The 23,642-nt window shown below is 37.8% G+C and overlaps 1 protein-coding gene across 1 annotated transcript in view; it reads right to left on the bottom strand.

Moving 5' to 3' along the window:
- LOC131154130 (probable inactive ATP-dependent zinc metalloprotease FTSHI 5, chloroplastic) overlaps positions 1 to 23,642 on the bottom strand; it is a 136,125-nt gene that overhangs the window by 56,319 nt on the left and 56,164 nt on the right. The window contains exons 10-11 of the mRNA XM_058106666.1: positions 8,453 to 8,654; positions 2,133 to 2,261 (exon numbers count right to left, since the gene is read on the bottom strand). Coding sequence (XP_057962649.1) covers positions 2,133 to 2,261; positions 8,453 to 8,654 — 331 coding nt within the window. The remainder of the gene's footprint in view (positions 1 to 2,132; positions 2,262 to 8,452; positions 8,655 to 23,642) is intronic.

Here is a 23,642-nt window from a genome sequence, read left to right on the forward strand (position 1 = left end):
AGGCAAGCAAGAAGATTGACCCTGACATGTGCCATGCAGCAAAGACGACAACTCGCACAGAGGCAAGTCCTTTCTAAAAAGGGGGAAATGATGCAATTCTGCAATCTTAATTTAATTTTCTGTGTATGTCACGTGCTGTTATGTATGAGTGCTAGGGATATTTTGTAATTTCAGAATTTTGGGGTTTATTTTGATCAAATTAGCTTTGGGGGTCATCTTGTAATATTCATGGGTATTTATGTAACGGGAGTTGTTTTTGTGGGGCTCTAGAAGATAAGTGGTTTATAGAGGGGGTTATGTGCAAAATAGGAGTTGGCTTCTCATGAAAGCCTTAGGCATAGTACAAATAGGAGTCTTCAGCCACTTTTCCAGCAGGTTTTTGGCATTTATCGTTGAGAAGATTTCTCTCCAAAGCCAAGCTCCAGATCAGCTAGGGCTGTGAAGATTTGGAGGCTAGGGTTTTGAGGGTTCGAACTGCAGTGCCTACGAGTCCCTCCATCACTGCTAACGGCAAGAGAGGCTAGAAGAAAGCCACAGTTACCATTGCGAAACAGTGCCAAAACAGATACTGATTTGAGGATTACATTGCTGTTCTGCCTAGAAATTGTCTTATTTTCTGAACTGAAATTCACAGCAGTCATCTCTTTATTATTTTACGGACTTAGTAGTTGCTTGAGTCAAAGAAAGGTAGCTAAAACACTATTCTGAAATCTCAGTCTTTATTTCTGAACTTTTCTTATATTCTTACACCGATTTGCATCAACAAGAAAATGAGAGCTGGTCTCTGGTATTCCCACTCCACTAAAAAAGTGCGCGCACACATGTTTGAGGACGATGCTTTATTTGACTCCCTGTTCGGAAGCAAATCATTATTATGATCCTATTAAGAAAAGCAATCATTGTGAAACCCATGGTTTTAGAAGGAAACTCAGTTATCCAGAAAAACTAATGCATATGAAAATGAGCAGCAGGATCATAACTCAAGTGGATAAAGAAAAACTTGCAAGAAAAATCCCTCAAAGAAGAAAAGACTCAACATATTCAATCACTCCCCAAAAGAAAACAGAACGAATCCAGCAACAAGATCACCAGTCTCCCTCTCATTCAAGTTTCTAGGAATCATAGTCCTTTGCATAAGAAAGAAAAGGGAGCAATATGGAGATTAGGCAAACCAAAAGAGAAAAAATAAAATAGTTGCATTGCCAACCAATTACCCTCTCAAAACAAACGTCATCTCAATTGCAAACTTCATACCTCACTATAGAAGATGTTAGATTAACAAATTACCAGAAAGCATAAGCTGTTAAGTTGTGGAGCAACAATGTATATCAAGCTTTAACACTCCTCGCTCATGCCGTCAGATTGCGCATGGAGAGAAACAAATGATTAATAATACTTAATATTTGGAACAAGATACCTCTCAAAATAGCATCTCAATTACAAACTTATACCTCACTATAGTAGATGTTAACATATTACCTAAAAACCTAAGCTGTCAAGTTGTGAACCAAAAATGTATAACACTCCCCATGTCATGCGATCCAATTGCATGTGGAGAAAAACAAATGATAAATAATACCTATTATTGGGAACAACATAATTTTTAAAACCGCACAATAAACATGGGTAATAAGACTAGAACCCAAGAACTCATGGCAGCCATAGCTCTGATACCATGTTAGACCACCATGTTACCTAAAAGCTTAAGCTGCTAGGTTATCAGCCAACAATGTACATCAAGCTTTAACACAAGATCATAAATCTGAGAAATAAATTCCTGAGGGCTTGGATGTGTCACATTACTTCTTGCTGTATCCAACCGTCAGGTGAAGCCCATACAATGCATTACCTTATGCCAGAAAGATTCAGGTTCTAAAAAGAAACACAACTATTTCCCTGCTAATATATTTGCTCAACTGCAAATTCAAGAAGGAAAAAACCAATAACACAATGTGAATACCATTTTACTATTCTTTTTTTTTTTTTTTAAACAACACTACTGTAACAAACCAAATTTCCACTTCCTACACCAGTTCAGATTATAAAGAGAATCACAACAAAATAGAAATTAACAGATACAATAACTGGCAACAGTATATGTCAACTAGGTAATGTAATAAGTTATTTCTTACCGCAAACCAGCTACAATAACTCATGAGTTCATCCGTGTCGAGAAATTTGCTTCTGAAAGCACAACCCTCCAAGGCTACAGGAACAAGTTTCAGCTCTATAGGCCGTAGAAGAGCTGTCTTCTCTGCAACCTGAACCACAAAAATATTGATGTATGACAAGAATTTTACTAGGATTTTAAAAAATAGTAATTAAATGCAAGGATGCACAAGAATTTCAACTGTTAAATTGTGAAGTAACATTGATGTCACGTCATAAGAAACATTTAATCAATGTTCAACCAGCGTTAGCACGCCAATAACTAAACTACTCTGAAAATGAGTACAAGAAGGCCATCTGTTACTGCAGCAAGAAATAAAATAATTTTCTATTAGCAAATGAAGTGAGGGCAAGCCTTGGATCAACAGCAAGATTGCTCCTTTGTGACTGGTTGGTCACAAACTCACAGGTTCGAGTCCAAGGAACGGCTTCTCAGCATAAAAGCAAGGGTAAGGCTGCATACTAGATACTACCCTCCCCCTACTCTTGCAAAGCAGGGAGCCTTGTGGCTGGGGATGCCCTCTAGAAAACGAAGTACACTAAGCATTTTCTTGTGCATTTTTGAATACGTGGTAGAACTTGCTTCTTTAACACCCCCATCCCCAACCCATAAGAAAAGAAAAGGAGGAATAGAAGGGGAAAAAATCAACAAGGTCAATTTTTAGAGATATCTTCCAAGAAAACACTCATCCTATCAGCTAGAACCTTTGCAAAGATTTAATGTACCTAAAATTGTTCACCTTAATAAGATGGTCTTTCTTGGGAACTAAGGCAATTAAGTAAAGTAACTGCTTTTACCGATCAGACCATTAACATAGAACTCATGAACGGTGTAAATAAACCTCTGCCATATACTAGCACTCCTCAAAAAATCTATATTGAAACCATCAGAGCTAGAAGCCTTACCTATATGACCCAAAAAACCACTTTCCTAACAGTGTCCACGTACAAAAACCTCGTTAGTTAACACCTTTTCATCATACATGAATAAAAAATCCAAACCCTTAACCATAGCGATAGACCTACAGCACGATTTTCAAAATTGTATGATTTTCCTCAACAGATTGACAGTCCTTATTAATTCTCAGTGAAGGGTTAAGATAATTACTTTGGCAAGCAGCATAGGCAATAGGCTAACAGCATGATTTTCAAAATTGTCTGATTTTCCTCAACAGATTTACAGCCCTTATTAATTCTCAATGAAGGGTTAAGATGATTACTTTGGTAAGCAGGCACCAGAACCTTTTTAGAGGGTTGTTCCAAGTTGCATTCAAGAGTTTTTCCTTTTTCGGGGCATCCTTTTCCAGCCTGCGACAACATATTTCTTGCTCCCTTTCCTCTTTAGGATTGAAGCGAGAGTGTTCTAACTCCCAATGTTATTTTTCAACTCTCTTTACTTTCCTAAGGCTCCCTTTAGGGCAAAGATTTTGTTTGAAGATAGCAAAGGAAGGAAAAATAAGAAAGAAATTTATGTTCCATTTGGAATTCTCTCAATATCAAGTTCTATTAAAAATGAAAATTTGGTCAAATATGATTAAAAATTAAGAATAAAATGTTAATGATGTGTAAAATCAAATTTTTTTTTCATTGATTTGCTAAATATTTTATTGTCTTTGGTAATCAAACCTGAAAAAAGTGCATTCCCTCATATTTTCCTTTCTTTTCTCTAATATTTTCAAAGTTCCAAACAGAGTCTGAGTGAGTTGCATCCCTTTAAGAAAAAGTCATACCTCATATTTCTGGCCAATCTCCAAACAGTACATTTGTACCATGTCCACATGATTTGGCCTGAATTTATCTAGGTTTCGAAGAGCCATTTCAGAGAAATTTTACAACACCATTGGCTGTATAACATCTAGTTCAACAAGAAGTCATTCCCACACCATAAATCGGCAGATGTAATGCAACAGAAGCGAGAGAAATATTAAAAAGTAAAACAAATATAAAAACCTCAAAATTCTCATCATTTAAGCATGTCAACACAAAAATAGACCATAAGCAAAAAACATTTGTACGGTGCTCTTCCATGTAAAACTGAGGCGCTCTGCACTTAACTTGGAGTGAGGCCAGACAATGTGAAGAACAAAGGGTGTGATCTTTTCTTATTGAAAAAGATGAGATCCTTAATTTTCAGATTACCACTTTATCTGAAAGCTTCAGCTGTTAGGTTGTGTGCCAACAACACCTTTCACACTCTCCCACAGGTAAAGCCCAATTGCAAGTGAAGAGATAAACAAATGATAAATAACACCCATTACAAGGAATGAGATAATTTTTAACCACCAAATAACAAACAGGACAACAAGACTAGAACCCCAGACCTCCTGGCAACCATAACTCCGTACCATGTTAGGTTACTACTTTACATAAAAGGTTTAGCTGCTAGGTTGTGAGCCAACAATGTATATCAAGCATCAACACTAATGACCGAAGAATGTAAAAAAGCAGAACAAGAAATCCTCCTACAAAGGAAAAGAGGAGAGAAGAAAAAATTACAATCAAAGCCACACTGTGAATCTCAAAAACACACCCCCTTAAAGCGCCTGGCAGCTAAACCCCATAAAAAAGCCACACACTAAATCCTAACCCAAAGTTAAAGCCAAGACATCTTCTCCTTAAAAAAATGAACATTCTGCTCCAACAAAATATCCCACAAAACAGAAAAACTAAACACTTCCACAAAGCCGAACCATCTCAACGCCTACAAAAGCTTGTAAAAAAATATATATAACAAATCTCCAGCAAATCAAGGCCATCCCAACTTTCTCGAAAATGCCAAACAACTTATTTCAAACCCTACACAAAAAAGAAACATGAATGAAAAACATATTTTTCAAACCAAAGAGTACACATATTTGGAGATAAAGCCTTGGAAGGTCTCCTACTCCACAAAAGATTGTTTGTGCTAACTCTATTAAGAACCAACCACCAATGAAAGCCTTGATCTACTAAGGAACTCTGGCCTTCCAAATACTACAATGAAGTGCAAACATGGTCTTAAATTTCCACAAAACTGTCAAACTTTCTGTCAAAATTTCTGCTTTCCTTTACCATCAAAATTGAAATAAGTCGATTTCTGTCTTACATAATCTCCGTCAAAATTTCAAAGAATCATCTGAAATTTATCAAAATCTTGAAATTTTAACCATAGAAAGCAATTTCCTCAGAATCCAAATATGATTTTAGACACAAAAGTGAAATTCCCCTCTTAATTTATCTCATTTTTATTGAAACAAAAATTTATTACAAAGGCTTTTGAAATTGTATAAAAATAATAATAAACTTGCAACAAAAAATTTTTTTTAACCATTCATGTCTAAATTGTCTTCATTTGCAATATTGCAAAATAATTAATATTTGATTGATTTATGAATCTCACATAGACTAACAGAATATGTTTAATACATATATTATTTCACAAGTATGTTTAACATGCATATTATACTACAATTATTGCACCTCACACACAACATAGATGTATTTAATTTACAATCTATTAGTCCTAAAACTTACATTGTTATGTCTATTAACCATTTCTAAAGTTTAATAAAAGAATTCCATTCTTACTACTAATATCCATTGTTTTTTCAAATCAAAATCAAAATTCCCATAGAAATTTCTATACTTCTGGAGCTTTGAAATTTTAGTTCTAATCGAAGTTTAAGACCTTGAGTGCAAAGGACATGTTTCCTCAATCAGAAAGATTTACAAGCATCCCCCAATGAATCCAGAACCTGCAACCGAGTGTCCTTCCTACTGAAAGGAGGGGAAACCCTCAAACGAACACAACTCATTAAGAGAACTACAAAAATGGAAATCCAAAGAGAAGTTATCCCCACTAGTGATTAAAAACGGGGAAATAAAACCATTGCACTATGACCACAGGGGATAGAGGCAAGGAAAAGAAATGAAAAGCACACAATTCCCCACCCAAATATCTTCTCAAAAATGAACACAATCCATTCCCAACAATAAAAGTGGTAAAAAGGGATAAAAAGAGAATAAATCTGCGAGATACACATCCAAGGACTCTCAAAGGAACATCTTATTTCCATATTTGCAACCCACCCATTCTTTCCCACGTGCCAAATTTACTTTTAATAACTTTGTGCCCAAGGGAATTCTCCTCCAAGTGAAACCACCATGGCCACTTACCATCATAACAATGCTTTTGGACAACAACATACAAAGACACAAACCCCTCTTCCTTAGACCTACAAACCACCTCCCAACTAACCAAATGATCCTTCTCCTCCCCAACCCTAGGGCAAATAAAATCTCTCATGGCTCTTTCAATACTACTAGCTACCCAGTCTACCCCTGTAATTTAAAAAAATAAATAAATAAATCAATAAATAGGGATAGAGAGACAAGCCTAAATGAAAGCAATATGAACATAGCAGTGTGAACAATGAAAAAGAAAAGGTGACTTCCTTGTCTTGCTGGGTGTCATATCATTGAGCATTACAGGAGTGTTTGTCAGAGGTTAGTAGATTCCCATGCTGCAGGGTTAGCAAACCAAAGGCAGAAAGTGCAAAGGATGCATGCTACAAAAAATGGAACCCATCATCCACAACAGTTCTGTGTCATCTATCAGTGAAAAAAAAAAATTGTTGAAGAACATCAAGGGGATGCCAACCAAGTACAAACAAAACAAAAAGATACCCACACTAACAGAGTGTTAAAAAAGTAGAGAACTACAAGAGAATCATTCACAACATGTCAACTCATCAAATCAGCAATCCAACTACCAATCCAATGATCTTTACTAATATGGAAGGATGTAGCTGAACCATCAAAAGCTTTCCTACGCTTGTTGGATAAAATACCTTTCCAGACCCATAACTCTCCCTCCACTGATCGGGCAGTGACTCACTGCTGCCTGGACAAAGAAGTGACCACGTTCCAAATGTTCTTCGTCCAGGGTCTGTGCAGGTGGATCTAGTCAACAGACTCAGCATTATCCAAACACCCACTTTTCTGCAGGTTAGCAAGGGTTAGAATCTTCCCAACCATTGCTTCCTACACAAAGAAAGCAACTTTCCTGGGCACTGCTGTTTTCAAGTTGGGTTCCCAAGGGAAGTTGTTGCTAGTTGCTTCAGATGGAGTAAGGTAACTGTAAAAGGATCTAACATAAATCTACCCTTTAACCAGGATCCACTTTGGATTATTGGAAGTATCCTGATGATGAATTTGTACAAGCAGCCATAAAATTCCATAAGGTGGCTCATTTCCCAATCAGAGACATTTCTAACCAAGGGAATGTTTTATAAAATCCTTCAACCAGTACTTGAGGATGTGATCAATCAATTAAGAATTTTTCAAACACAAGAAGCACCTCTTAACAAGCAGCAGCCCATTTTCTGCAGGTTAAGAACTGTAAGAATCTTTTCAAGAGTTGCTTCTCACAAAAATAAAGCAACCTTTGTAGGGATGTGGTTGTCCAGATGGGCATCCAGGTAAGTTGTTGCAGGTTGCTGCCCTTCTGCAATAGGACCTGACCGCAAATCTATCATTTTTATCTAGGATCCACTTGGGATCATTCCGATATTGGATTTTGTACAAGCTACCATAAAATTCTATAAATTGGCCAGTTAACCAATCAAAGACGCTTCTAACCAAGGGAACGTGCCAAGAAATCCCTTGATCTGTAAGTTGAAGGAAATTGCTGAGGTAACAAAGCATATTAGAAACAAAAGATAGCACCATGTACTAGAAGCAAACTTCCAGAATTCAACACCTGAATCAAAGAAAGGAGAAAGGAGGCAAGAAAGAAGAAGAGAAGTAGAAAATTGAGAATAGGCAAGAAACTAGATTTAAAGAAGAGGACAACAACCTGAATGCACTCAGCCCTAATTTTCCAAAGTGTTTCACTAAACCCTCCATCTTGGATTAGGACATGAGTTTTATAGAGGAGAACGTAAACCCTAAAAGCTAGTGTGATGCAGACAGTTGTGCTCCATTTTAATTAATAATGTTTCAAGCATATAACCACGTGAAGATGTGGTTACCATCCACAATGTAAGGTAAATACTAAGTTGCTAACCAAAACCTTTCAAACATATTTCAAGAACTCAATCCCATAATTAGAGCAGTAGATGTAAGCATGTTCCTTAAAAGAGAAAGTGCTAGACATAAAAAGTAGCTACAACACTGCTAAAATAATAACCAATTGCAGTAGCATGTGAATTATTATTAGAATTAGGAAGATAAGTTTATTGGTCAAGATAACATCTAATATGCATGAGCAAATAACAAAGAAAGTGCACTTGGCCATCTTTACCTTTCTCCAGTCTACAAAGTCAATGAGCTGATCATCCATGGTTTCCTCTGCAGAAATGCGTAATATTTTCTCCCTTTCGGCATCAGTTGGCCGTTGAAGATGAAATATTCTATCCATCCGACCAGGCCGCTGTAAAGCTTGATCAATTTGCTTAAGACTTCTAGTTGTTGCCATCAAGACAACCCCATCTTGTTTCTCAAACCTGTACACAAGTATCATACATTGGATAAATGAAAAGACTAGAGCGCACCATAATAACTAAAAATGTATCAATAACTACTTATTTACTTTTATTAAGGGCATCATTGTAATCTCTCATTATTTCTAGTATAAATATATCTGTAAGATGGAGATACATATTGATTTCTTTCCTCCCTCCTACAATCTCTCTCTCTTCACCTTTTCTTCTTCACTTATTTTCGTTTTCTTTCCCTTCTTCCAATATTTTTTTGGCCTCAATGACCATTAGACTATTTTCTACAGGAAACCTGAACAGTGATTGCAAACACAAGCAACCATCATTGCCAACTTTAATACTCAAGAAGAGAGTTATGATCTCTGCTCCAGATGGGTACCCTCCTCTTGCTGAGTGTGTCTGCTGCTGTTTCTAAGGTTTGAAATCCAGAGCTAGGCTACAAACACTGTTTCCAGCAGTATCTTTTAAGGTGCTTGTTTTGTAACGTTTGTAGTGTTGGCCACTGTTCAGACTACTAGCTGTCATGTCTGAGTTCAGTTTGGTGCAATGAAGCTTCCCTACGCTGTTATAACAGGCATTAAGCAGACGCTTGCAAGTTGCAAGGCTGCACACCTGTTTAATGGTAACACATCATTTATCTTGCTCTGTGCGTTCAATTGTGCTTGCTATTTCAAGTTAGTTTATGAACATTTCTGCAACCACATGGGCCGTTTTTCTTATGCTCACAAAAGCCAGCTGCTCTGTTGATCTATTTTGATGTGGTGTAGGCAGCATTAACGGGTCTCAGGGGGGCTGTTTTCTGCAGTATTAAAAATATGGTGGTGCTTGGTGTCTACAAACAGTAGCCATCATTGTAAGAAGGTGGAGCTCTTAATTTTAGTTTTCCTTTTATTTTTATTTATTTTATTTTGGTTTTTAATTTTTCTTTTCCATTTTCTTTTTGAGGATTTAGTGTCCTCACTCTGATTGTATGCTCTCTCTTAATTTATCTTCTTTTTTTACCAAAAAAAGATGGTGCTCTTTGACTGCTTATGGAGACGAGGCCCATTATTTCTTATGGACTACCTCAACAAATTACTGTATGCAAATTAAACAGTCACAATTATCTGCAAAAGTTTAAGCCTGTAAAGGTAAGCAACTTATTTGGCTGATGTTCTCCTAAGTCCTAAGAGGGATGATAAAAAATGAATATTTAAATTTAAAAAAATAAATAGAATAGGAGAATGCTCAAATTCTCAATTAGTAACGGAATTTTATGGATCTTAATATTGCTGATATATGCTCTCATGATCTCATCTTGACCTTGTGAAGAGCTTTCGGCGTAAATCCAGTTGTTATACTCAAGTCATTTGGCTCATATTTACAATGTTTCAGATGAGTATTACAAGTTACAACAGCATCACAGGAGTTTAAGTTGTTTAACTGAACATTTTGGACTACTTAAGAAAGCCTATGAGGAAACAATTATGGTTATGCTGCTATCATATGATATTAAGACAACGCAAAAGCATTAGGAATGGATGGCTCACATTGTGTATCTTTCAAGTTCCAAGCTAAAAATTTTAAATTTAGATAAAAGAGGAATTTCAGCCAGAGCTCAAAGCTACTAAGCTAGAGCTTGAGCCGATTAAAACTCAAGTTACTAGGCGAATTCATTCAACAACATCTATATTTTCAGTCGGTGATATAATGATTCAATGTGGGTGTACTTATTAGAACAAAAAATTTGCATACATGTGTTTTTTCACCGGTTGATGTGCTACTGTTCCTGTTAATCAGAGTGAGGATGAGCTTCCATTGGACACTTAAGACTGACAGTTTTCAATTTCAAATTACAAAGTCTTACTAAGCCACTGCTTTGCATCACTGAATTTGTTGGACAAAGATTGCCTTTTGGTGTCATGGTTTAAATAAAAGTCAATGTAGCATAAAGACTGTTAATGAAAAATCAAGGCTCCAATCCCACTTTGCACCACCAAAGTGGTACGAATGAAATTCACAGCTGTAGTAGAAGTCACCATAACATTACAAGGTGTAACGGCCCATTTCGACTGACAGCACTTCCCCACATATCAGAAATCACTACCCTCAACAATTTTTTTTAATTAGAAAAAGAATGTATGTACAATCAGAAGGCCAAAAATCCTCCAACATTACAAGAAAAAAAAATCAGAGGAATGAGCACTATTAAGATAATAGGGCCATTAGAGAGAGAGAAATGCCTAAATGAGGATGATAGACCCCCTAAAGAGAGTAAAGCACCTTTCCACCTATCCAAGTGCCTGGCCACTTTAGTCACCATAGGATCCCAAAATCTTAAAGATCAAGGATTACCACCTAAAGGAAATCTTAAACAAGTTAAAGACCTCTCTAAGACCTCCACACCCAGCTAGTGAAGACGATAAAACCCTATCAGAACAAATTTTTTTTTATAGCAAAAGAAGAGATTTCATTGATAAGAGGAGAATTTACAAAAAAAAAAAAAAAGAATAAAAAGACTTCTAGCATCAAAGTCCTGGGAAAATCTAGAAAAAATGAACTAATAAAACGGAAACTGCAAAAAAAAATAAAAAAAATATGCAATATTCAGAGGAAAAGATTCCTCCATTCTCACTGAACCTCCAAAAAGCTAACTCCCCTAAAAGCAACTAAAACCAACACACCATAAAGAAGCCATGTCATGAACCTTCTCCCAAACCAGCTGCCAAATCAATTTTCTCCCTGAAAAAACTTGTGCATAATGCTCTAACTGTAGCAACACAGCAAAAATACTACATTTCCAAAGTGCAACACTCTCCTTCCTTCAACCAAAGCTCTCAAAAGAAATAGAAAATAATTCCACCAACGCCGGGCAGACCCAAGATTCTCCCATCGCACCAAATAAATTATTCCAGATTCTCCACGCATAGTCACAGTGTAAAAATAGATGGGGTGCTGTTTCAGAATTCAAATAGCGTAACATGCAAACATCTGGAGATAAAGCCTTCATAGGTTTCCTGATCTGCAACAAGTTATTAGTGTTGATTTTACAAAGCACAATCAACGATATCAAAGACTTAAATTTTGGGGGAGCTTTTGCCTTCCCAGTTCCAAATAGATGAATATAGGGGAAAACAAGAATTGAAACGGATCAAAAACTCAAACAATTTACAAGAATAAACCCTCGAATTATCCCAAACCCAAGACCAAGTATCCCCAGCTGAAGAAAGATGACAGTCATTCAATAACAACAGCAAGAATGGAAGTTCCAAGAGAGAATCGTTAAGAGATCTTCTAAAATGAAAGTTCCATGAAACCAGAGGGCTACCCAAGTCAACCACAAAGAAAGAAATAATACTACCTTGCTCCTAAGCTCAAACGAAAGAGGCGAGAAAAAAAAAGTGGCTAGAACATCATTCCCCAACCATGGATCTTTCCAAAGTCAAACCTGAGAACCCATCTCCACCACAAATTTAATGTGAGGCGTAAACAAAGGATAAATTTGAGAAATAGATCTCCATGGGCTCTGTGATGAACATCATAAACTAACATTGGTACCCCACCCATTCTCACCCACCCCATACTTGCTTTTGATCACACTATGCCAAAGGGAGTGATATTCTAGGGGGAAACGTCATAACCACTTAGCTAAAAGGGTGATGTTCTTTAGACATCAAATTTCCAAGACCCAAACCGTCCCTCTAATTTAGACCTAGAAACCTCATCCCACTTTACTAATGATCCTTAAAACCCCCAACTCCGAACCACAAGAAATCCCTCATGATTTCAACAATCTTCTTACCAACCCCCACTGGAATCCTAAAAACAGACAAATAACATAACAGTATACTAAATAAACAGGTCTAGATGAGGGTGATTCTACCCATAAGAAAAAAAGAGCCCACTTCCAACCATCAAGCCTCTTAGCCACTCTCACCACCACTAGATTCCAAACTTCCACATGTGTAGGATTGCCCCCCAATACGACCCCAAGATAAGTCAAGGGCTACTCCAATATACTACACCCCACAAGAGAACACGCCTCCCTAACTCAACCAATAGACACATTAATACTTGCTAAACCACTTCTTCCCATATTTATTTTAAGCCCTAAGATTCTCTCAAAAATGTTGAGGTACCCAAAACATAGGTGAAACAAGGGTTGTGATCATCTAAAAAATAAAATTACATCATCTCCAAATTAGAGAGGAGAGACTACCACTCCCTCTCTCCCCATTTCCAACCCTCTCACCACCCCCCATTCCAACGCCCTATCCACCATTCTACTGAACACTTTGGCTCATACGACGAACATAAAAGAGGAAAGTGGATCACCTTATCTAAAACCTCTTGAAGCCCTAAATCAGCACTTAGGTTACTATTCACTACTACAAAGAACCACACATTAGACAAAAACCCCCTAACCACCTGCGCCAACCCTCACCAAAACCCTTCTTCACAAAAAGTTTATCCAAAAAACTCCAATTGATTATATCATAGGCCTTCTCAAAAATAGAATCCACAATTCTTCCTCCAATGAATATCCTCCACTACCTCAATAGCCACCAAAATAGCATCCACAATTCATCACCCCCCCCCCCCCCCCCCACCACAAAGGCACTCTAAGTCGTAGAAATAAACTTGTCTAGCGCTGCACTCAGCCTATTAGCCAGAACTTTGGTGATGATCTTATAAACACTAGAGACTAGACATAGGTCAAAAATCCTCTACCTTAACGTATCTACATTTCTTAGGCACAAGGGTAATAAAAGTGGAATTAAAGCTCTTGGTCAGCCTCCCATTCCCCCAAAAATTTCAGCAAAAACTTTAAGCAAGTCATCCTTAATAATATCCTAAAAGTCCTGAAAAAAAAAAAAAATGGGCCGAGTTAAAACCATCCAGACCCATAGCCTTATCTCTATACATCTCGTAAACTACACCCCTCACCTCCTCCTCATCAAAAGGAGTCTCTAACCAAAGCACCTGATCTCTAGAAATGTGATTCCACTCTAACCCATCTACCCTCAATTTCCAAGCCTCTTCCCAAAAACAAAGATTTTCAAAGAAACCAGAGACGTTAGAAACAATATGATTAGGATTGTTAATAATTGTCTCTTTTCCCCAACTCCAGCCCACTAATCAAAATTTTCATCATATTTCCCTTTGCAAGCCTATGAAAGAACCAAGTACTAAAATCACCTTCTATGACCCATTTGAATTTAACTTTTTGCCTCCAGCTTCTCATTTCCTTAAAAATCCCCTCTTCCAACTCTTTCTTTAGAGACATCTTTCTAGCCTCCTCACTCTCTCAGAGATTTGTCTCCTCTTCCTTTTTACCCAAAGATTACAATTCACCTAGGATTTTTGGATTTTCTAACTCTACCATCACCGAACACCTCCTTATTTCAACATTTCAGCTTCTCCATAAGATTTTTCAACTTCCTCATAAACCTAAAACCTTCCCAACCCCACCATATATCCTCTCCCCAAGAGCTTCTCAGTAATGGCTTAAAAGAGGCATGATCCGACCACACATTCTCAAACCTAAAAACAGTGGGACATCAAGATACCCTACTCAATTACAGCAAAATGGGAAAGTGATTAGAAGTGGGTCTCAAAATAATAGTTTGAGAGAGATTAGAGAATTTTTCCTCCCAATTACTACAAAAAAAAAACCCTATCCAGTCTACAAGCCACAGCCCTAACAAACCCAAACCCCCACCCCCCCCCCCCCTCCCCCCCAAAAAAACAAACAAACCAAGTAGCACTTGCTCAAAGGTCGATCTCTAAAGCCACTCTCCCTGATCAATAGGTCAAAATGCTGCATACTATCCATAACCACCCCCCCCCCCCCCCAAAAAAAAAAAAAAAAAAAAACTTTTTCTTCTCTCCCATAAACCTAAACATGTTAAATAGCCACCAGCTATCCACCTAGAGGAACAAAATAAAGCTCATCCAAAACGCACTCCTGAGAGTACTAGGTGGAACATACACTGAGGAAACCCACCATTGATCCTCCCTTTCACTTTGACAAGAACAAAGACGGAAAAGAAGCCAACAAAAATATCCATTTCAAAAATAGACCGTGAGTCCAACGTTATGAGAAAAACAGCTTAAGCACCGGGAAATGATAAGAAGTCCCACTCCCTAACTCATCTTCCTTTTTGTTCATTGCATCCTTCTGCCCAACGTAACATATCAGCCCATCGAGACCCAGCAAGCCTTTCTCTCCATCCTCAGGTCTGCTAAACTTCATGTTGTCAGTTGAAGCAGACTTGCCAATCTCATTAGGGGGAGAGACCCTCATTTTCATAACCAACATTAATTTTGACATAATACACCCCACTTGAGCCTCTAGATATTACTCCCACTCATTTCCAGCCCTCTAAACCCATTCCGATATAAAGACTCTGAAAAATCCCCTGCAGATGTAATGCTCTCAATTATAGGAAATAAAGCCTCTAAATCCCTGTGATCCCGAACTTCAGCATTCACTCCAAGCTATGCCCAAAGAAAAAAAAACATGAAAGTAAACTTTCAAAACACATAAAACGAATATTCATGGACAAAGCATTCACGCCCACATATCTACAACAAAATGTTGGTGTTAGCTCCATTAAGGAGCATGAACTAAACAAATGATTTAACCCTAGAACAAACCCCTACTCTCCAATATGAATAAAAAGAGGAAAAAATATGGAGGAATATAACAAATAATTAGAAAAAAAAATTTCCAGAAAATGTCCAAGAACCATCCAGCATCCAAAACACCATAATACCTCCAAGATGAAGACGGAAGAGTAACCAAGATTTTTTTTTTCTTAGAAAAAGAAGAAATTTAGTAGAAAGAGAAGAATTTTAAAAAAGGAGAATAAAACGTGTCCCATCAAAATTCTAGGAAAAATCAGAAAAAAGAAATTAAAAACACACCAATATATATATATATATATATATATATTGAAGTACCAAAGCAAAAAATTCCTCCAATCTCACTGAATTTCCGAAAAGCTCGCTACCTTAAAGCATCCAAAACCAACATACCATAAAGAGGCCAAGTAATGGATCTTTTCCAAAACTAGCGGCTTATTCAATTTATTCCCTGAAAAAATCCATGAATTGTTCTCCAACCATAAACCCCACAGTACTACAAATATTCCACATTTCCAAAGAGCAGCCCTATCCGTCCTTCTTCCAAAACCCTCAAAAGAAATAGCCAACATTCCTTCCGCTAACGCTTCACAAACCCAAGCTTCTCCCAACATGCCATATGATTTATACCACATGTTCCAAGAAAAATCAATGTGTAAGAACAAATGACATGCCAACTCAGAATTCAAATAGCAAAGCATAGAAACACCTAAAAATAAGGCATGCAAAGGTCTCCTGATTTGCCACAGACTATTAGCATTGACTCTATTAAGCACAGTTAGCCAAATGAAAATATTAATTTTTGGGGAAGCTTTGGCCCTCAAAATACATGAGAATAGAGAAAAGCAAGAAATCGAACATGTCAAAAACTCAAAAAAATATTTATAATATACCACAAATGATCCAACGCCCAAGACCGAGCATCCCTAGATGAAGAAAAATGACCATTGTTCAATAACGACAACAGGGAGGAGAGTTCCATCAACTCTCTATCATTTAGAGATCTTCTAAATTGGAAATTCCAAGAAACTAGAAGGCTAACTAAATCGACCACAAAGAAAGAAATCATACTATCTTGCCCTGAGCTCAATCGAAATAGATGGGGACAAGAAGTGGATAGATCATCATTCCCCAACCACAAATCTTTCCAAAAACAAATCCAAGAACTTCTCCCCACCATAAAATTAATGTGAGGAGTGAATAAGAGATATATCCGAGAAATAGATCTCCATGGACTATCCGAAGAGCATAACAAACTAGTAGTGGTATGCCACCCAGTCAGACCCAACCCATGCTTACTTCTAATCACTTTATGCCAAAGGGAATGATCTTCTAAGGGAAAACGGCATAACCATTTAGCCAAGATAGCAATGTTTTTAAACACCAAATTTCCAAGACTCAGACCTACCTCCATTTTAGACTTGTAGACCTCCTCACACCAAACTTTCTGATCCCGAAAACTCTTACTCCATACCATAATAAATCTCCCATTATTTTCTCAATCATATTTGCAATCCCCACTGGAATTTAAAAAATTGATAAATAATATAAGGGGATACTAGATAAACAAGCTTGATTAAGGGTTGATTCTACCCCAAGGGTGAAAGAGTGCCCGATTCCAACCATCCAACCTCTTGGCCACTCTTTCCACCATCAGGTTCCAAAATTCCATGGATCTAGGATTGCCACCTAACAGAACCCGTAAATAAGTCAAAGGCTAAAGATGCCTACTCCCTAGCATGATCAAAAGGAACATCAATATTAGCTAGACTACACTTCCTCAAGTTCATTTTAAGCACCAACACCCTCTTGAAGACATAGACAGTACCCAAAATACATCTAAAAGAAGGGTTATGATCCTCTAGAAAGAAAATAGTATCACTTGCAAATTAAAGATAAGAAACCACCACACCCTCTCTTCCCACTTCCAAACTTTTCACCAACCCCCAATTTACAGCCCTATCCACCATTATACTCAACACATTAGCTACTAGGACAAACAAAAAAGGGGAAAGTGGGTCCCCTTGTCTAGTGCCTCTAGAAGACGTAAGCCAATAGATAGGTTCCTCATTCACAACAACCGAGAACCATAAATTAGATAAACCACCCCTCAACCACCGTCAACAACGCTTACAAGTTACCAAAGCCCATTCTTGTGAAAATTTTGTCCAAACTCCAACTAACTTTCTCATAAGCCTTCTGAAAATCAAACTTGAATGAGTCCCCTCTTCTTTCTCCTTTGAAAATCCTCCACCACCTCATTACCCATAAAAATGGCATCCACTATCTATCTACCCCCCCACAAAAGCACTTTGAGCAGTAGAAATGGTCTTATCAAGCACTGCACTAAGCCTATTAGCTAGAACTTTGGTGATAATCTTATACACACTAGAGACTAGACTAATGGGTCTGAAGCCTTCTACCTTAATGGACCTTGACTTCTTAAGTACAAAGAAAGCTTACCTGCCTCCCAATCACTAAGATTCATCTGAAAGTTAATGCCTTGTTTCATCAGGGATCCATAAAATCGTATTGGTTTCATATGAAAACATCACGTTGTAATGTCCTTATTTTGTATTCAAAAATGAGCTCAAGTAATTACATTTGAATTTAGTTTTTAAAAACTTAGGACAGAGAACGTATCTGGTGATCCAAAAAACATCTCTTAGTCCTCCCTTTATTTTCTGAGTTGCCAGCATCCAGCACCAGTAGCAATGGCAATTGGCAGTCAGTAGTGAGGCTGGCAGTAGTTGGCAACAGTGGGCAGTCGCAGCCAGCAGTCAGCAACAATAAAGGAAGATAAGGGTGGTGGAACACGACTCAAGGGAGGAAAAAGTGTATGGAGTTTTGGATTGTATCCAAATAACATCTTTTCTTAGAATCCTTTTAAGTCTAAAACAGAGGTGCTTTTAAGACACAATTCCTGAAAATAATTTTGCAAAAATGACTAAATAAAAATGCTTTTTTTAATCTCTTTTAACCCTTCATTCCTTTGTTTTACAATGCAGAAAACTGTATCCAAAAACTTACCAAAGCAGGCCATTCCAATGAGCAGACTCCCTACTCCAATTATGAAAGAAAAAATTGGTGCCCACACAGCAAAGAAACTCAATAATGACAAGGAAAGGTGATTAAAAAAACAGAGAGAGAGAAGAAGAAGCATCCCCACCTATAAATACTCCAACAAACAAATTTTGGGCAGTTTGAGCATATGTCTGGCTCAAATGATCAGATCAATAAGCTCTGCTAATGATGATGCAGGGGTAGCATCAAGGATCTGCAGCCATGGAGAAATTAGAAGAGAGGAAGAGGAAGGGAGGAGAGGAGATACCAGGGGAAAAACTCACGTTCGATTCAATTCAAATTCATTAACTGCTACAACATGGCTTTCACACACAATTTACAAGAAAGCATCTTCATATGAAAATTATTCATAAACCCCAAAACTAAATTACATTACAAACATACCCCTAGAATACACAAATACTACAAACAATCCCTCAAATACACATAATACTGTACTAATTAAACTAAACACACGATAAACTACAAATTTCCCAACAATTCTCGATACAATTCTTCTTAAGTAGTCTTGAACATGGATCTTCCCAAAGTCTTGCTTCTTGTACTGCATCAACTCTCCCCCAGCTAGAAAGAATTTGGCCTCGAATTTTGAAATGTCGGAGGATCACAAGTAAGAAGCAAACTTGGATTCTAAGAAAGCCAGCACTTGAATGAGACAAAAAACCATGTTCCATTAGCAGCACCATAGACTTGACTTCAGAATTAGCATCAATGAACTCATCAAAGATGACAAACTCTACAATTCGAATGTTTGAAAGGCTTTGGATTTTCTTCAAACACGCTCATCACCTTGCTTGTTGTGTCTTTAGATTAACTTCAACATCAGTAATCTTTGATTTCTTTGTCCTAGTTGGTTGGTAATGAGGGCTTCAAGATAATCTTCCCCATTATAGTGGAAGACATATGTGTTCTCAAGCCCTTGAGTCACACCCAAATCATCCAAACAAGGAGTACAAGGCCAATCTTCATAGGTAAGATATCACACCAAACATTAGCCAAATATACACCCATTTGGATAGGAACCGAACATCTCTCGCAAACATGTATAATCGAGTTACAAACTCAAGATATCATATAAGGCTCTGGTGAGGTTCTGGATGAAGCTGCATTCAAGTAACTCCATTTATGGAACCACATTGATCGGACACCTTTCATCAATGATGATTTTGCAAACCTTTTCTCCACATTTGAGAAAGGTGTTGAAAAGCTTGAAATTGTGCCCAAAGTTTGGCAAATGGCATTCCTATTTCCTATAATCTGTCACCATGTTGCTAATCCCCAGCATTCAATCATAAATTCTCTTATTTTTGCGCTGAGGATAATCCACCATTTAGTGGTTGGGATTTGTGCTGAAAAGGGAATCCATGGGCCTGTGTTTAAGCGCTATTATGGTTAATACCTTTCTGAAGATCCCTTTTTGGCAAAGAGGTTGAGGCAGCTTCTTTTGTTCTTTTTATACGTATATACACTGCAACTTTATATCACCAACAGCCTTTAACACAATTTCCCACTAGTCTTACTCCCAATCTCTCAAAAACTATCTTCAATTTCACCTTTGATATTGATTTTCCTGCTCAAATGAAACAAATTCACAAGGAAAACTCACAAACTACAGCAACAAAACCTGATTTTTAATGTTGGAGTGACAATTCCTAGGGTTTTGTGCCAAATTATTGTGCTTTCTTGTAATATACTGTGTCCTGCAATCAAAATGTTTTCTTGCAGATCAAAATACTGTGGAGAAAACCCAAACTCTCGCGACTGAAGCAATTTCTCCTGAAACTAGAAGCAGAAGAAGATTCCAGCAAAGTCCTACTCGCTGGTCGTCGGCGCATGGAGCGTGTGATTTGCTGGCTGCAAGACTCCAGCAATGAAACTTGGGTTGAGGAGAGATCAGGAGACGAGGAGTTCAATGGTGTTGAGGGGGTGATTAAAAAAGCACAAGGGTTTAGGGTTTTCGAAGAGCTGACGGATGTAGATGTTTGGCCTGCACATGGAGGTTCCTTTGCTGGTCAGACTGCAATGAAAATTTGAGGTAAAGGGTTTCATAGGTTTCTGTTTTCAATGGAATGGGAGGTGTTGCAGAATCATGGAATGAGAGGATGTTGCAGGATGGTGGCTGGAAAGTGGTGTTCGAACAAATGGGAACACAAATGGAATTTCAGAAAAAGTTCAGAAACCACCTTTCAGTGGTTGTTTTTTTTTTTTTTTTTTTTCTGCAAGAAGAAGAAGAAGAAGAAAAGAGAGAGAGACTTGAGAGAATTAGCAGAGAAATTTTGAAGAGAAGCAGAAGAGGGGGCAAAGAACAGGGCAGAGGAGAAGATAGAAGGAGAAGATGGGGGGATTGAAATGGAAGAATAGAGATCAAAGTTGGGCTCTGATACAAAATGATGCAGGGGCAGCATCAACGTTCCGCAGCCATGGAAAAATTAGAAGAGAGGAAGGGCTGAGGGGAGAGAGGAGACACCAGAGGGAAAACTCATTTTCAATTCAGTTCAAATTCATCAACATTTGCTACAACATTGCTTTCACACTATTTATAAGAAAGCCTCTTCATATGAAAATTGCACACAAACCCTTAAAACTAAATTACATTACAGCATACCCCTAGAATACACAAATACTACAAACAAGCCCCCAAAATACACATAATACTATAATTAAACTAAACACATAATGAACAACTAATTAAACCCAACAAATCTCAATACAATTCTTCTTAAGTAGTCTCCAACATGGACCTCACCAAAGTCTTGCTTCTTGACCTACAACACATGATGACATTGTCCTTTTCTGGTGAAGATGATCGCCATCTCTGCCACCAGTGCGTGACTGTGATAACCGCAAGCCTGCACTACTACGGACCACTCCAAGCTTATATTTTCAAGCTCTCCATGATATCTAAGGAACGAATGCAACATGCTAGCATTTCAGAGTGTCACAAGACTCACAACACAGCTTGTTCAAGGTATTATGCTTGTCTGTGACCACTTGTCCTGTGTACATGGAATGGGAACCATCATGTAAATAGAAGTATAGGTTTTACTCATTGAGTGTGTTTATGCAATTGTGTAAAATGGGAGTAGGACTCCTTGTTCAATTAGATGTTTTCTAGTTTAAGAGCAAGAATAGCGTAGAAAGCTCTTTAGGAGAGGGTGAGTGTTCATCAATCATTGTAAAACTCACTAGAATTTGTTAAATGTATTTAGCCTACTTACATCCCTTGCTAAACACATGTTGCTTACGGAGATGTTGTAATGAATTGTGTAGCTTTAACGTTGACTGTGTCATTCTCATCTGCTGAAATGAATGCTTACTACTTCCACTTACTTCGCATTCAATGGTTGTGAACATGTTCTTGTGGTAAACTGCAATATACTTTTGGTTGGTTAGGTAACGAAAATTGCTTTAGCTAGTAGCAACCAGCCCCTTACAAGGTGTAAACTGTTCAGCCCGCGACACAAAAGGACGGTGACAGTTGGACTAAACAATGCTCTAGCAACTACTTGACATGGAGTTCTGTGTCACGGTCCCACATCGAATGCTAGGGAGATTTTGAGCTTATAAAGAGGGTTTGGGTTCCAACTAAGTGAGACGTCTTTTATAGGATAAACCTTTGAGGCCAATGGGCCAAAGTAGACAATACATCACTAGAGTTGAACCCAAGACCGTTACAATTGGTATCAAAGCCACCCTAGGGGTACTATCATGTGAGTAGATCCTACACAGAGGTGTAAGCCACTTTGATGAGGATTTCAAAGATCCGACGAGAGAGCCTGTCACGGTCTTACATTAGATGTGTACCAAGGAGATAACGGTGACAAGAACGTCAAAAATTGGACGAGGCAGCCTGTCACGATCTCACATCGAATGTGTAGTAAGGAAATCATGTTAACGAGGAAGTTAGAGATTGAATGGGAGAACCTGTCACGGTCCCACAACGGATGTGTACTAGGGAGATCTTGGGTTTATAAGGAAGGTTTGGGTACCAACTAAGTGAGGCACCTTTTATAGGACAAACTCGTGAGGTCAATGGTCCAAAGCTGACAATACCTCACCGGGACCCAAGACCGTTATATTGTGGCATTAATGCTATTTCGACACAAGGCATACGGGGCAGAGGGGTGTGCGTGTGTGTGTGTGTGTGTGAGAGAGAGAGAGAGAGAGAGAGAGAGAGAGACTGAGAAAGAGAGAGAGATCGCAGAGAAGGGAAAGAGGAAGGGGATAGGAGAGCAAAAATAATCCCCATATAAGTCAACAATGAAAAACTACTTTTTAATAATACCCCTTAATTAAATCTCATCCTAACCAAAATAAAGAAATTAAGAAGAAAAAAAAAAGCCCACAAATAATTGAAATTAGAAATAAGCCAAAAGTGATTATTTTTATAACAAAAGAAATTCATTGATACATTAAGAATGTACAAAGAGGAGAATAAGACATCTCCTTTCCACGCTCTAGGATACCCCAAAGAAAGAAAAAAAAAAGGAAAAACCAAAAAGCATGAAAAACAACCCAAAATAATCACCACACCCTAACAAATCGACAAGGAATACCACTCGCGCTGAATATCTAAAAGACACCCCCCTTAAAGTTCCCACTACCCACACACCAAAGAGGAGCCAAAGAGTGAATTTTCTCCCAAACCAATAGAAACAACAGCTTCTTCCTAAAAAAAAATACACATGTTTCGTCCTATTCAAAGGCCCCAAAATACTGCAAAAAAAAGCACATTTTCACAACTCCTTACTCTCCTTTTTTTCCTATCAGAACCAACAAAATGAATTGCCAAAACTCCTCCACTATCTCTAGACAAATCCAACATTCTCCAAAATAATTAAATAACTTGTTCTATACCCTCCATGCAAAATCACAATTCATGAAAAGACGTGTAGCAGTTTCTAAGTTGTTAAAATGAAACACATAGTTAAAATGAAACACACATATGTCTAGAGAGAAAGCCTTCAACAGTCTTCTAATTTACAACAAGTTATTGGTGTTGATCCGATGAAGCACAACCAACTAGAGAAAAGCTTTGATCTTAGGTGGGACTTTTTTGGCCTTCCCAAAAATTTTATAAAGAGGAAAAGAAAAACCAGTATTAGTCAAAAAATCACAAAAAGATTTGCAAGAATAAAAACCCACGGGATCCAAGGACCAAGATCAGCTATCAGCTTCCAAAGAGACCCGGCAGTTATTCAACTAGACTAGCATAGAGGATAACCCTTCCGTCTCCCTAACATTCAAGGATCTCTAAAAGTGAACATCCCATGAGGGGAAAGG

Source organism: Malania oleifera, chromosome 4 (assembly GCF_029873635.1).
Source record: "Malania oleifera isolate guangnan ecotype guangnan chromosome 4, ASM2987363v1, whole genome shotgun sequence".
NCBI classification, from domain to species: domain Eukaryota; kingdom Viridiplantae; phylum Streptophyta; class Magnoliopsida; order Santalales; family Ximeniaceae; genus Malania; species Malania oleifera.